Raw genomic sequence first — 15,821 nt, 5'->3', positions numbered from 1 at the left:
TCGATTCCGCGACCTCCAGGCTCCAGAAATGCGCTGACCACCAGGTCTGACAGCGCATGTGACGCTGCATACATATGCCCATTCTGTTCCATTTGTGTCCTCGAGTTAACGCACACAGAGTCAGAGAAAATTCAGTGGCTAACAGATTACGCTCTACATGATTATGTGAAAACAAAATATAGCACGTGCCAAATCATAGATTGTCACACACTGATTTTTGTTACAAGGGCGTTCTGAAAAGTAATGCATCCGACTTTTTTGTGTGAAAACTTTTAAGGTTTTTTAAGTAAATCAAACGTTATTAATATTCTACTTCCGAAGTGTAGCGTGTAACACGGCGATCTGTAATGTAACTACGTCGGTGCGTGAGAAACCGCGTGCTTTAATCGAGTTTCGAATTCGAAGACTTCGTCCGCAAATGGAGCGCCCTCTTCTTCAGCATGACAATTCCAGACCACACACGAACGCTGCGACATCTAAAACAATCTGATGCCTTCGATTCACAATCATTGATCATCGTCCATACAGCTCCGACTTCGATGACTTCACTTTGATAGCGATGAACAGGTAGAAATTTGAGGTAAGTTCCTACGGGACCAAACTGCTGAGGTCATCGGTCCCTAGACTTACGCACTACTTAAGCTAACCTAAACTAACTTACGCTAAGGGCAAAACACGCACCCTTTCCCGAGGGAGGACTCGAACCTCCGACGGTGGAAACCATACGAACCGTGGAAAGGTGAACCAGTGTAAGCAGAGATGAGGTTGTGGCTCTGTCAAGAAACTCAAACGTTTTACACTGACATTATCAACAAACTAGTCTCTCGTTGGGAGAAATGTGTTCTTCGTCAGGGTGACTACGCTGAGAAATTAATATGTGGTCATGAAGAATAAAGATATAGAATGTTAATAACATTTGTTTTGTTTAAGAAACTTTAAGAGTTTTCGCAAAAAACTCGGAGGCATTACTTTTAAGCACAGTTTCGTATCATTTCTTTCCCAAGTTGTATTATCACCCACAGAGAAAGCAGTGCCCTCATTGCTTGTGATTCGTTTTCGTACTTTGTTAAATTCCTGGATGCATCCGGACACAAATTTATATTCAGTACGTTCCCGCTATACACAGGGCGCATTTCACAATGAACATTCCCTGTGGAGTGGCTCTTGGTCCACATAAATTGTACAGCTGCACGATATTCTAGTCAGGCACTATTCTAGTCATGGAACTAAAATCGTCTTCCACTGGCAGCATAATACTAACTGTTGATCCCCAACCGACAGGTTCTGCCACTTTCTAGAAAGACACAGTTTTGAAATTTATTCTGACATTCGTGGCTTATTTACTAACTCAATCTCGTACAATGTTCCGACATCTGACAAAGCTATCTGTGCCAATAGCCGCGAGCTATGGGCTCAAATATTCTCCAGCCTGGTCTCTAACGCTAATATGGTGTGGCTATAAATACCTCACAGTGCCCGACGAAGACAATGTCAGTTCTCGAAATGTGGTACAAAAAACTGGATCATCAAAAATATCCTACGTAAAAAAACACCGTCTACCACTTTGCTAATGTCTCAAACAATTCTTTAATTCCCCAGACAGATCATCCTAGACCCGAAAAATTGTTACCAATACATTCACTTCTGTAAGTTAGTTGCATATTGGAGCATCAGAACATTCCGGAATGCCGGCCGCGGTGGTCTAGCGGTTCTAGGCGCGCAGTCCGGAACCGCGCGACTGCTACGGTCGCAGGTTCGAATCCTGCCTCGGGCATGGATGTGTGTGATGTCCTTAGGTTAGTTAGGTTTAACTAGTTCTAAGTTCTAGGGGACTAATGACCTCAGCAGTTGAGTCCCATAGTGCTCAGAGCCATTTGAACCATTCCGGAATGCATTTTCAGTGGTGGCATTCACCCAAGTCTTCAACAGAATGGAACGGTACAGAACGTCAACGTCAAGGTTTCTCGAGAAGAAAGTTTTGACATTGACGGAGGTGGGGAAACGGTGGCATCATCTGCTGACATCGGAAGTGCTTTGGTTTATTCTTAATCTTTATTTTGATGTTCTTTCCGAATTCATGACTCACTGCAATCGTGTCATGAGCACTTACATATTTTTCCTATGAGCGTTCTTCTAAAAAAGAAGCCAGATATCTGTAAGTAAAAAGTTATTAAGGTTTTGCAACACCTGGCAAAATAAAAAGTCTATGCATAGATAGGAAAATAATTTGATGAAACAATTTTCATTAAATAACCTTTTTTAACAGTAACGGGAATGGGTGTGTGTGTTTGTCATTAGGATAATTTAGGTTCAATAGCGTGTAAGCTTAGGGACTGATGACCTTAGCAGTTAAGTTCCATAAGATTTCACACACATTTGAACATTTTTACATACGTAATAGAGGTGGCGTGGTATATTTATAACGAAAAATGGTGCGGATTTCATCACATGGGAAAGCAGGGTAAAAGACAAAAATAACTTTCATGTTTGACACATGTCTGGCTCTCAACATAAAGGTCGTTATCGGACTCTCAGTAAGAAATATGCCCTCCTTGGATACGTATGCACACTTTGCACCTGTTATTCATGTGGCCTACCAAGCTGTTGGTGAGTCTTTGGGGGATGTTGCCTCTCTCTTCTCTCAAGGCAGGTTTCAGTTCTTGCACGGTTCGAGGGTGGATGTTCGTTGAAAAACACGTCTGCCAAGAGCATCCCAGGTATTCTCTATAGGATTTAGGTCTGGGGAGTACGCAGGTCATTCCATACGTTCAATATCTCCACGTTCCAGTGTGTCCGACACTTCGGCGGTCCTGTGTGGGCGGGCTTTGTCGTCCCTAACTAGAAAGTTGGGACCTACCGCATTCCTGAACAGATGGACATGATCCAGAATTATCTCCCGGCAACGCCGCGGTGCTATAACAGTACCTCGTGCAAAGATATGCAGTGGTGGTCGGCCATTGTGCATATGTTTGCCCATGCAATATCGATGACGTTCATGAATATTCTGTAGTGTGTAACGTGCTACTCCCCCTTTACCCACTAACTAGAGGCCAGAATCACTTGCCACAATGCAGCCGGATTGGTCGGAGAACATCACTGTGGATCACTGTTGCTGACCGCAACCAGTGTGCTCCCTATACCAGGGAACTCTTTCTTGACGATGGCGCGATTGAAGTAGGATCCAACTAACAGGCATCTGAGCATGCAAACCAGCCTAATTTAATCGCTGCGAAGTGGTTCTGGCTTAAACACGTGTACCGGTAGCGGTTGCAAGGTCTGCACCGATCTGCCTAGGAGTGAGAAATCTGTTCCTTTTCGCCACGAGGGCTATGTCTCGATCCTCTTGCGGCATGGAGTCCGCCTATGAGCACCGGCCAATTTCGCGTAGCATTTACACCTTCGGCGGCCTTTTTTAATATCAGTTACCTTGGCCATAGTAGAGACACTTTGACCGGCTTCGAGCAGTCCAACTGCTCGTCCACGGTCGTAAGCACTCAAACCATGTTTTGCAGACACGTTGCCGTACCACACGAAGTGCCACACTAATCGGTTCCACAATAACTTTTTTCAAACACTGCATTGCGTGAACTGTCGGATGCATACAGAGAGTTCGTGCTCAGGCTTCGCTGCAATTAACGCGTCCCGCCCTCTATATTTCCTTTTAATATCATTGGTCGGATTTTCCGTAGCAATTGCTATACGCTGAAGCGCCAAAGAAACTGGTATAGGCATGCGTATTCAAGTTCAGAGATACGTAAACAGACACAATACGGCTCTGCTGTCGACAACGCCTATATATGACAAAAAGTGTCTGGCGGAGTTGTTAGACAGGTTACTGCTGCTACAATGGCAGCTTATCAAAATTTAAGTGAGTTTGAACGTGGTGTTATAGTCTGAGCACTAGCTACGGGTGACGGCAACTCCGAGGTAGCAATGAAGTGGGGATTTTCCCGTACGACCATTTCATGAGTGTACCGTGAATATCATGAATCCGTTAAAGCATCAAAACTCCGACATCGCTGCAGCCGGAAAAAGATCCTGCAAGAACTGGACGAACGACGGCTGAAGAGAATCGTTCAACGCGACAGAAGTGCAACCCTTCCGCAAACTGCTGCAGATTTCGATGTTGGGCCGTCAACAAGTGTCAGCGTGCGAACCATTCAACGAAACATCATCGATAAGGACTTTAGGAGCCGACGGTCCACTCATGTATCCTTGATGATTGCATGACACAAAGCTTTACTTCTCGCCTGGACCCGTCAACTCCGACATTGGACTGTTGATGACTGGACACATGTTGCCTTCTCGGACGAGTCTCGTTTTACATTGTAGAGAGCGGATGGATCTGTACGCGTATGGAGACAACGTCATGAACCCATGGATCCTGCATGTCAGCAGGGGCTGTTCAAGTTGGTGAAGGCTCTGTAATGGTGTGGGGCGTGTGTAGCTGGATACGACTCTGACAAGTGACACGTACGTAAGCGTCCTGTCTGATCACCTACATCCATTCACGTCCATTGTGCATTCCGACAGACTTGGACAATTCCAGCAGAAAATGCGACACACCAGACGTCCCGAATTGCTACAGAGTGGCTCCAGGAACACTCTTCTGAGTTTAAACACTTCCGCTGGCTACCAAATTCCCCAAACATATTATTGAGCATATCTGGGATGCCTCGCAACGTGCTGTTCAGAAGAAATCTCCACCCCCTCGTATTCTACGGATTTATGGATAGCCTTGAAGGATTCATGGTGTCAATTCCCTCCAGCACTACTTCAGACATTAGTTAAGTCCATGCCATGTCGTGTTGCGGCACTTCTGCGTACGCACGGGGGCGCTACGCCATATTATGCAGGTGTACCAGTTTCTTTGTTTCTTCAGTGTACGTGCTTCAGTTTTACCACATAAATTGTCAAGGATATAAGTTAAGAATTTTGCTTTGGCTATTAATAAACTTTTTCATTGCTAGTTCCTTAATTCTGTGCTATATCCCGACTTTTTGTACTGCGGGTGGTATCTGATAGCCTCACTTTCACCTGTCGTTTCTCCCATTCCGTTGACGTTCTGTATGAACCGAACTTTATGTATTGACCCATCATCGTACATAGAAATGGAGCGTCGACCTAGTTGTCCACTGGGAAGTATGCGATCTGAGAAGAAATTAGCAGATTTTTGTGGCCACACCGTGACGCGTCTGTTCCTGGCGGATGAGAGGGGCATTTGCTGAGCGTTCCGACCCGATAAATCACGGCAGGTCGACAACAAGTTGTTCAGCGCCGCCGAGAGGCCGTCGCGAGTGCGGGTCATTAATCAGCATCCGCGCCGCTTCCGATTCAATCAGGGAACGCGGTCTGTCGATACCCGGCCCAGACATCACAATCGACGCTGAGCCGCCCCACCGGCCGCACACTTACTTAACAGCCTCGCCGCCACTTCTCCACGTCTGCGTATCATACCGTGCATCTTTCAGCAAGTGCCCCTGTTGCGCTTGTTGGGATTATGTCTTTTTTATCTTCTTTTATCCCTTCCCGTTTTAATCTTCCATAGTGCGTCTCTGTGCCAACGCAAACCCGTTCGCGTGTGAAACGTATACATGGACTTTACCTTATTCATTATACAGTACAGCTGTGAGAAAGCCTGTTACAGCATGAATGCGATATTATCTCTCATAAGAAAATGAATTCCTGCTACCAGTCGCTTTAACAATGTTGTTTTGTTTTGATAAAAAGCGAATTCATAACTCCATTAGTACAAGTATTGTTTACATTGACAAAAGCTGTTGTCAATTGCTCAACAGTTGCACGTCTGTTCGCCAGTACACATCTCAGCAACCGTCGTTCAACCCTGTAATGTATGGCCCGTGATGTGCCATATTTGCCTCGGCACTAGTTTTGGATAGCGCCATTTTGACATGCGAAGTATGCTTTAACCACGGCGGCACGCAAACTATTTACAAACTTAGCCCTTTCGTATTTCCTTCCACGCATGACCCGAAAGCCAATGATCATGCCCTTGTGGGCGTCTGATAAATCGCTTCCTTTCCGCACTACGACAAAGACTGCACTGTTAACCGCTCGCTCGCTAACATGACGTGCTCGCTCGCTCGCTAACATGACATGCCATCCTCAGGCAGGTGTGGGTGCAGTATTAGCACTTCTTGTGCTTTGCCTGCTAGTCCTGACTGATATGACAGTCGGAGAAGCTTACGCATACGATGGTCTTGATAGACGTAGTTCGTCTGGGTTCAGGAGAGGTGACTGACGGAGGAATGCATACACACCCTCGGTTAGAAGGTCGGAACCAGGAGATTTCGGTGGGTCGGGCGGAGGAGTTTCGCACCGACGCGAGAGGAAGCCCCAGCCGACTCGAACCCGGATGAGACCACAAAATATGTTCCCAGTCGGAGGGCGTGAGGACGGGGTGTTTATTGTTGAGATTCAAATCCTTCCTCGAGACCAGAGCACGTAAGGGCGAATTATGGCTAACTGGGCCGTAGGGCTGACGAGGAAGGAGTGTTTTGGCCTGGCTGGAGGGGTGAAGGGATAGGGATTTTCGTGGTGCAGGTACGTCCAGTCACGAACACCACGACACGCTTTATATGCCATACATTGCTAGTGATGCCACCTGCCGTCAGTGAGAGGTTACTGCACGCTGACGTCGAACCTAGGTGGTGATCACATAAACGTGTCTGGTTCGTGTAGTCGCCTTGGCAGAAGGAGCACTACTGAATTACAAGTGTGAATCGTTAAAACATTTGGAAACCTCTCTGGCCTCCAATTCTTCCCACATCCAAACGGATATGTGAGTAGAAAACTTTTTAGTCCGGTGTAGAGATGGTGGGAGTCGTAAGAGTATATTTTGCAGTGGTTCCGCTATCACTCTTCAGAGATGTTATATAAAGTATGTTCACCAAAACGAGGCCGACGTCGAAAAAGAAGAGCATTTTTTACCTACAAATTGCAATTCTTCACTGAAAGGTCGATAACTATTCGCCTTATTCTCTTCAAGAAAAGAGTAACACGGCTATAAAGATTTTTCGATTTTAACAGTCGGAGACAAGAAACTGAACATTTTCTCCGTGCCTTACGACCACGTCATCGATGAGACGTTAACCTTTGCGTATTCCTGTTCTTGTCTTCGTTTGAAAAGTCGCATAGTTTTTTTATGGGCTTACCGAGCAGCTAATTTCTGATAAAATTTAACGTGTTACATCGACATAGCTATAGATTCCATTTTATCAGCAATGAGCTACAAATCTAGTATATGCGTTATATGAATCATTATGTTTTAAATATATTTCGTCAACTTGTAGAATGAAAAAGATTTGCGAAGATCCGGGCTGCTTACAAAGTGTGCTCCCTAACGTCTATCCCGTTTGCGGGGAAAATTATTCGTATCAGGATGAATTAGAAACTTATAAGAGAAACTCAGTTCTTGGAAAACAATTTGTCACATAAATCACAGGTTTTATTTTTAACGTCTGCAATGTACGGATCTAAGGGGGAGGGGAATGGGGTACTGAAAGCACCCCCCCCCCCCTCCCCCGAACCCCTAGAACATTTTCTTACAAATGTTTACATTTTTGATATAACAGTTTCCAAGTTTCTTAGATAATTAGCGGAAAATAAACCAACATAAAAACTGTAAATGGCAAGAAAGTCTAGAAAATTACTAGCGCTGCCTAACACAGGACACTTTTCAGATCCTCGCTTGAGAGCTAGCCTACGTGGATGTGCTTGCGCCGACGGGCTTCGGACGGTATGTAAAAGTGCCATTCACAGACTGATCTTCCAGCTGCCAACAACAAAGCCGATGCAGTACTTGAGTCTGCAGTTAGGCGTGACAGAAAGGGAAGTCCCTCCTCTAAGGAAGTAATAAGAGAAACACTGACTCTCCTCACCATAGCTGGAAACGACTGAAAGAAACACCACTCATTTACAGGCTCGCATAGCCATATCTGCAGGTCTGTGTTCACATCGTCGTGCTGAGTAAAATACTGATAATGGTGCAATGTACACTTCGATTTTAGGCCGTGTTAATTATTATTCTTGTAAGCTGCGCTGAAACGATAGGCTAAGGATTGATACAAAAAATTATCGCAATGTTTAAAAAAATTATATTTTATTACAATTATTAAATTCTACGGAACTGAGTTACGTTAAAATTGGGAGTGACAGGGAGCTACAGTTGGAGCGGTCGAGGATTTTGAGGGAGGAGAAATTAAGAAACTACGATCCGTCCCAGAATGTAGACTAGTGTTGGACAGACTTACCTGAAGAAACATGTCGCCGTCCAAAGGCGAGTGGTCGTACGCGGTCAGGTCCCTGTTGCGATACTGAGAGTCTTCTTTGTCCTTGTGCATTACAACTGCAACATACAAAAATACGTCTTATCAGCTCACTTCCAAGTTGCACATAGAAATGCTGAAAAAATTCCAGCTAATGAAGAGTTTAATGAACAAAGAAGTGGTATCTGAGGTGTTAAAGGTTACAGGTAGAGGAAAGTGCCACAGTGGTGGGAAACTCTATCACTATAAGCGAACTTGATGCCAAATTTAACGTCAACATCTGATGGACTATCATAAACAGTCACATGTTATAACTGCACGGGTCACTGCCGTTAGGAATCCGTGAAGGCCCAAGGGATGTCCACCGACCGCCGTGTCATCCTCTACCTTGCGGTGTCATGAGGGTGTAGGGTGGTTATTACTAAACTTTCGCTATTTGAGAGGGCCTCCATGAAAAACGAGTGACCTTAGAACACCGAAACTTCGCGGAAACATTTGTAAGGACAGGCGGAAGAGAGATAACGAATAAAGCCTTGAAAGAAAAGCATTGTAATTTCTTAATGAGAGGGTAACATTTGTTAACTGTTTACCGTATTTACGTTCCAGGTTGCAATCGTTGCTCAGTCTGACGGCCATCTGCATCCACCACAGCATGGAACCGCGCTAGAGATGGCTCTACTACTGCCCGAAACAACGGTGGACCATGGAATGATCAGCTTGTCGTTACACAGAAAGTGGACTGCTTGAAGATCCCACATAGCGTCCAGCATTCTCAGCCACGGCAACCGTAACTTCTTCAACTGTGAGCCAACTGACGGTCGGCCACTCCCAAGAGCAATTCCCAAATCACCAGTTAATTAGAACTTCCGAATCATGTTCATCAACACCGGTGCGGAAAGAGGACCTCTCCGCATTCCTTTAATGCGACGATACTGGCGAACAGCACCAGCACTATTGCTGTTGCTTTGATAAAACAGCTGTGCAAAGTAAAGCTCAGCGGTTCTAGGCGCTTCAGTCTGGAACCGGGCGACCGCTACGGTCGCAGGTTCGAATTCTGCCTCGGGCATGGATGTGTGTGATGTCCTTAGGTTCGTTACGTTTAAGCAGTTCTAAGTTCTAGGGGACTGATGACATCAGGTGTTAAATCCCATAGTGCTCAGAGCCATTTGAACCATCACCTTGTCCAGACCCATGTTAACTGTCTGCAACTGTAATGTCCACTGCTGCTTGTGTTTCCACCTTATGTCGCCGTACCAGTACCGTCGCCTAACGATAAGTCTTGACACTAAAACTACTAACAATGCCAATCCTGCAGCACGCACTCTGCATGTCATTCCTCTAAAGCTAGGAATCTGTACGGTAAAGGGCTTTCTGTTTACACTGGCTCAAATAGCGAAAGTTTAATTACAACCATTCCGTAAACTAGGCATCAAACTCCGTGATGTAAATTTCTTCGATTACCCAGATTCGAACTGGTTACCCCTGGGTCGACGATCATCGTACCGCCGTATATCAGTCTTATCCGATACGGAGTAATGTTGAAGTGTTAATTGATCCACTGCGCAATCTCATTAGAATAATGGTGGAATATGGGGGGGGGGGGGGAGTTACGAAACAAAGGGTAGGTTGTTGACGGAATCACTTTGGATTCTCGGGGAGAGATTCAGGAGAAAAAGGCCATGAAAAATGTGACTCAGAGTAAGTGAAAAGGGATGAAGTTTCCTCTGTTTGTTCTCTTATTCTCGTTACTTCGCAGTTTATACTTGGGCAGTTCTCGCCTTGACACAATATTCTCTCCCGGTACACCCCTCGGCGTCTACGGGGATGGAACCACACGATTGCGTGTGTAAATTTGTTCGGGGCAGTTCTTGGCGGGGCGGCGTAATTATTCTATCGGAAGCAGGTTACCGGCGGCAAACACGGCGCTGCCCGTCAGTCGTGGCTGCTGCTGGTGCTGAGTCATCGCACCAATTAACATGCCTCACTAACGCGCCATAAACGGGCTTTTACCCGCGCATTTGGCCCTTGTGACAACAGGGGCAGCGTGTGAATTAACCACTGCGTGCGTTTTGTTGGCGACTGTGATACGGCCAGTCACCACGTCCCGGCCGAAAGAGGTGCAAACTTTTACAGTTGTGAGCGCAACACTTTTTTACTTTAGCTCAATCCTGACTAAATCCGCGAAATAGCACTACTCCACATGGCTCTTTACTATCCATCGTCCGTTCAGTCGCATAGCTCGTATCGGATTTTCCACACAGTCTCCTATGTTCTTCTTCCATCTTTTTTTTTTTTTTATTTCCTCTCATTCTGGTTTCGGCAAGCTCCTGGTACTCGCAGTGAATTTTTCGTGGTAGGAGGGCTTGAACGGGGATGCACTCGGTCTTGTGAGGCACATTGAAGAGATACTTGAGTGAGAAGTGGCGGCTTCAACGTCTGGAAAGCCGACAACGACCGGGAGAGCGGAGTGCTGACCTGTGCCCGTACATAACCCGCACGACGTCAGTTGGCTGAAGGGTCAGACGGCAGCCGGTCAGCATGGCGGTGTCGTCTGGGCCTGCTCACGGAGTTACTTTACTTTTCTACAGGGTGTTACAAAAAGGTACGGCCAAACTTTCAGGAAACATTCCTCACACACAAAGAAAGAAAATATGTTATGTGGACATGTGTCCGGAAACGCTTACTTTCCATGTTACAGCTCATTTTATTACTTATCTTCAAATCACATTAATCATGGAATGGAAACACACAGCAACAGAACGTACCAGCGTGACTTCAAACACTTTGTTACAGGAAATGTTCAAAATGTCCTCCGTTAGCGAGGATACATGCATCCACCCTCCGTCGCATGGAATCCCTGATGCGCTGATGCAGCGCTGGAGAATGGCGTATTGTATCACAGCCGTCCACAATACGAGCACGAAGAGCCTCTACATTTGGTACCGGGGTTGCGTAGACAAGAGCTTTCAAATGCCCCCATAAATGAAAGTCAAGAGGGTTGAGGTCAGGAGAGCGTGGAGGCCATGGAATTGGTCCGCCTCTACCGATCCATCAATCAACGAATCTGTTGTTGAGAAGCCTACGAACACTTCGACTGAAATGTGCAGGAACTCCATCGTGCATGAACCACATGTAGTGTCGTACTTGTAAAGGCACATGTTCTAGCAGCACAGGTGGAGTATCCCGTATGAAATCATGATAACGTGCTCCATTGAGCGTAGGTGGAAGAACATGGGGCCCAATCAAGACATCACCAACAATGCCTGTCCAAACGTTCACAGAAAATCTGTGTTGATGACGTGATTGCACAATTGCGTGCGGATTCTCGTCAGCTCACACATGTTGATTGTGAAAATTTACAATTTGATCACGTTGGAATGAAGCCTCATCCGTAAAGAGAACATTTGCACTCAAATGAGGATTGACACATTGTTGGATGAACCATTCGCAGAAGTGTACCCGTGGAGGCCAATCAGCTGCTGATAGTGCCTGCACACGCTGTACATGGTACGGTAACAACTGGTTCTCCCGTAGCACTCTCCATACAGTGACGTGGGCAACGTTACCTTGTACAACAGCAACTTCTCTGACGCTGACATTAGGGTTATCGTCAACTGCACGAATAATTGCCTCGTCCATTGCAGGTGTCCTCGTCGTTCTAGGTCTTCCCCAATCGCGAGTCATAGGCTGGAATGTTCCGTGCTCCCTAAGACGCCGATCAATTGCTTCGAACGTCTTCCTGTCGGGACACCTTCGTTCTGGAAATCTGTCTCGATACAAACGTACCGCGCCACGGCTATTGCCCCGTGCTAATCCATACATCAAATGGGCATCAGCCAACTCCGCATTTGTAAACATTGCACTGACTGCAAAACCACGTTCGTGATGAACACTAACCTGTTGATGCTACGTACTGATGTGCTTGATGCTAGTACTGTAGAGCGATGAGTCGCATGTCAACACAAGCACCGTAGTCAACATTACCTTCCTTCAATTGGGCCAACTGGCGGTGAATCGAGGAAGTACAGAACATACTGACGAAACTGAAATGAGCTCTAACATGGAAATTAAGCGTTTCCGGACACATGTCCACCTAACATCTTTTCTTTACTTGTGTGTGAGGAATGTTTCCTGAAAGTTTGGCCGTACCTTTTTGTAACATCCTGTATATTACGTAGCTGGAAGTGACTCATGCCTCACTGAGAATATGGACATTAGCTACTATCACTCACACACGTATACACAGAACCACTATACTCCTCTTAGAGTTTACTACGACATGCGAGCATACAATGAGAGTCAGCTTCCCCTATCGATGACGTTTTATGCAACCCGCAATGTTACATCTGCCTTCTAAAATCACGCGCGAGATTTTCATATTCTCTCTCTCGCTACGCGCAAACTATTAGTCTTACAGAAAAAAGTGAACAGCAAATTTAATCTTCAGCAGCAGCAGTTGTATACATCAAAACAATCAGCAATAAGTTGCGCAAAGGAAATTTTATTTTCTTAACCGGTTTCTGGGACTTAGCCCCCTCAGTGCCCTTCTCGCAAATAATGCTAGTTATAACCGTCTGTAGCAGGGCGCTAAGTATCTGAAACCGGTTAGGGAAATGAGATTTGTTGTATGCAACTGGTTGCTGGTTATTTCGATATGTAGTTAAAATTTCTACATTACATTTACTACAAAAAAAGGTCTTGTTCTTTTTTTGGGGGGACTAATAGTTCGCGTGTAGCGAGCGAGAGAAAATGAAAATCTAGGGCGCGGTTTTTGGAGATCAGATATGACATTGTGAGCTGCATAAAAAGACACCGGTAGGGGCAGCTGAATCAGTCTGTAAATTTATGAGGAGATTACTATGAATTTTATTTGCAGTTATAGTTAAAGGTTTACAGTGATCGGTCTCTCTCATCATATCGTATATGACTCATCCGCGGAAGCTAAACTTATCTTTCTCCATGTTAACAGCATTCTGATACTACACGATATGCAAGGGGGCTGCCTTTGCCGAATTTTGTGTGCATGCTTTCCATAAGTACCATGCTCTTTTAGACAGTAAATCATCATATAATCCGGTGTGACTTGGTTCATTCTCTTACGCTCTCTGATGTTGGATAAAATTTTATACATTCTCCAGTTCTTATCAAGGTCATTCCTTTTACTTCCATACGTGGTCGTTCCTGCGTCACAACCTGTACTCGTACACACATTATGTAATTCCCGTACAGGGGAGACATTTTAATTGAAAATCACTGTCTGGTATCGGCGGATAAATACGATATTGTAGTGTTGTTAGACAGAGCGATGCAATGTTCCTTTGTAGCAAAAAATCTCGACAAAGCCTTGACTGAATTATATCAAATATTTACACGATGCTCTACTAAACGTTTGAGCAGACTTAAGCTATATGTCTTTTTTTACTACACATAGCCTATAAATATATATTAACGTACAAAGGTGAAACGTTGTTAAAAGAAATCTCGAAAATTCTTTACTGACTTACTTCAAATTTTTACACGATAGTCCAATGAAGAGTCTGGCAGATAAAATCTACATATTTTTTAAGCGACGATAAACAGATTTTCTGTTAAAACCGACTGTGAAAAAGAAATTGATATGCTACGAAAATACACGGTTTCGTTTTCTTCCGCGAAGCAGTTTTAGCTTGTATATATTTTGGCATACGATTAGAATAGAACTACGGAATCTGGATCGTCGGAAACTTTGTAGTTTGGGGATTAAAAGTATGCGAGATAGTGTCACTGCAGGTAATATCCTCAGATTCCAGCATGTCCCATCTACAGGTATATGCTCTTGGCAAACGTTCCACGTACGACTTAAGAAATACGTGCTGATGTTCCATTACGACGGTATGCTCCAACTGAAAATGTGGCGTGCATTCAACCAGCATGTAGGACACAATGTCCACATGCAGTTAAACTACAGTTTTGTACAGATAATATTACTTACACACAACAAAACATGCGATGCAGCGATCATTTTCCTGAAGTGTGTATAGTGCATTGGTTGAATTGCCTGTGGTGAAAAGAACCTATCGTTTGTCGCTCGGAAAATTTTTCCTACTATACTAGAACGGACGTTTCTGGAAGCATTAAGGGGTTTTAATATCAGTAATGGGGCACTACTGCAACGAAGCATTCATTTAATGATACGCTCAGCGCTGAAACTGGCAGCGCAACCTTTTTTTATATTTGTACAAAGGTGGTCGGCGTGTGAATTGAGCGGAGTGGCGCGGAGCCGTTCGGGAAGCGTCGGCGGTTGTCGGCCGCTATCGGAAGCATCTGGCCCCTCCCCTTACGCGTTTGCAGCGCCCTTAATGAGAACGGCTGCGTCATTGTTTCTGCTCGCCGACTGCGTCATTGATTCACTCATTATCTGATCTCCGGCGCATTATTTAAAAACAGAGTTCACGGGGTGGGGAAGCCCGCCGCGTACTCATAAAAACAGCCCACCTCTGCCGCATACGTTAGTTTCCTAAAAATATACGCGGGGCGAGTGACAGAGCGGCGGTAGGGAAGGGTCGGTCACTGTAGATTAATCTTCATGATTGAGCTTTCAGAGTTTGCTGGCTTCCCTAATGGAATATTGATCCGCCGAGAGATTTGTTACGTACGTGCGCTTCCAAGTGTGTTTAAGAACACCGTTGGCAGCGAGAGACTCGGGTTGACAGCCAATCAAGGGGACACTGTCGAGCGTGCTGGCCTCACAAACGCCACTTGGCGTAAGAGTTTAACCGGACGTTGTAAGCTATACACCCCTCTTTAACTCACATGCATGCCTGAACACGAACGTCTCCAACAAAAGTGGTTTATCAGGCGGCTTGCTGAGAAGTAATGCCTCCGACTTTTAATACAAAAACTCGTAAATATTTTGAAATAAAACAAACTCTATTAACATTCTACATCTTTATTCTTCATGTATACACATTTATTTCTCAACGTAGTCACTCTGGCGACGAGCACATGTTTCCTAACGAGAGGCCAGTTTGTTGATACCGTTATCGCAGAATGTTTGATATTTTTGACGGAGCCGGAACCTCACCTCTGTTTGCACCGCTGCATCACTATCAACGTGAAGTCCTCGAGGGTGTTATTTAAGTTTTGGAAACAGATGGAAATCTGATGGGGCCAAGTCGGGGCTGTATGGAGGATGATCAATGACAGTTGACCCAAGGTGTCAGACTGTTGCAAATGTCGCAGCGCTCGTGTGTGGTCTGGCACTGTCATGGTGAAGAAGAGGGCGTTCTACCTGCGTACGAAGTCTTCGAATTACTAACTCGATTACAGCAAGCTGTTTCTCACCCACCGACATATTCCGTTACTCACCGCCTCTTACAAACTACGCTTCAGAGGCCCCTAGCAGTAGAAAGAGGCAAATTTGTAGACATGAAGAATAAACATGTAGAATGTTAATAGCACTTGTTTCATTTAAAAAACTTTAAGACTTTTCACGTAAAAAATTCGGAAGTATTACTTTTCAGCACCCTCTCGTACGTTTGCCAAGCTCTCTGT

General features: G+C 45.1%; 1 protein-coding gene across 1 annotated transcript in view; it reads right to left on the bottom strand.

The window, feature by feature from the left end:
• The window catches only part of LOC124722217 (circadian locomoter output cycles protein kaput), an 823,358-nt gene that overhangs the window by 281,713 nt on the left and 525,824 nt on the right, over positions 1-15,821 (bottom strand). The window contains exon 3 of the mRNA XM_047247412.1: positions 8,274-8,368. Within this exon, the coding sequence (XP_047103368.1) occupies positions 8,274-8,368 (95 nt within the window). The remainder of the gene's footprint in view (positions 1-8,273; positions 8,369-15,821) is intronic.

This window comes from Schistocerca piceifrons, chromosome X (genome assembly GCF_021461385.2).
Source record: "Schistocerca piceifrons isolate TAMUIC-IGC-003096 chromosome X, iqSchPice1.1, whole genome shotgun sequence".
Classification (NCBI taxonomy): domain Eukaryota; kingdom Metazoa; phylum Arthropoda; class Insecta; order Orthoptera; family Acrididae; genus Schistocerca; species Schistocerca piceifrons.
This window is presented reverse-complemented; position numbering and strand designations above follow the sequence as displayed.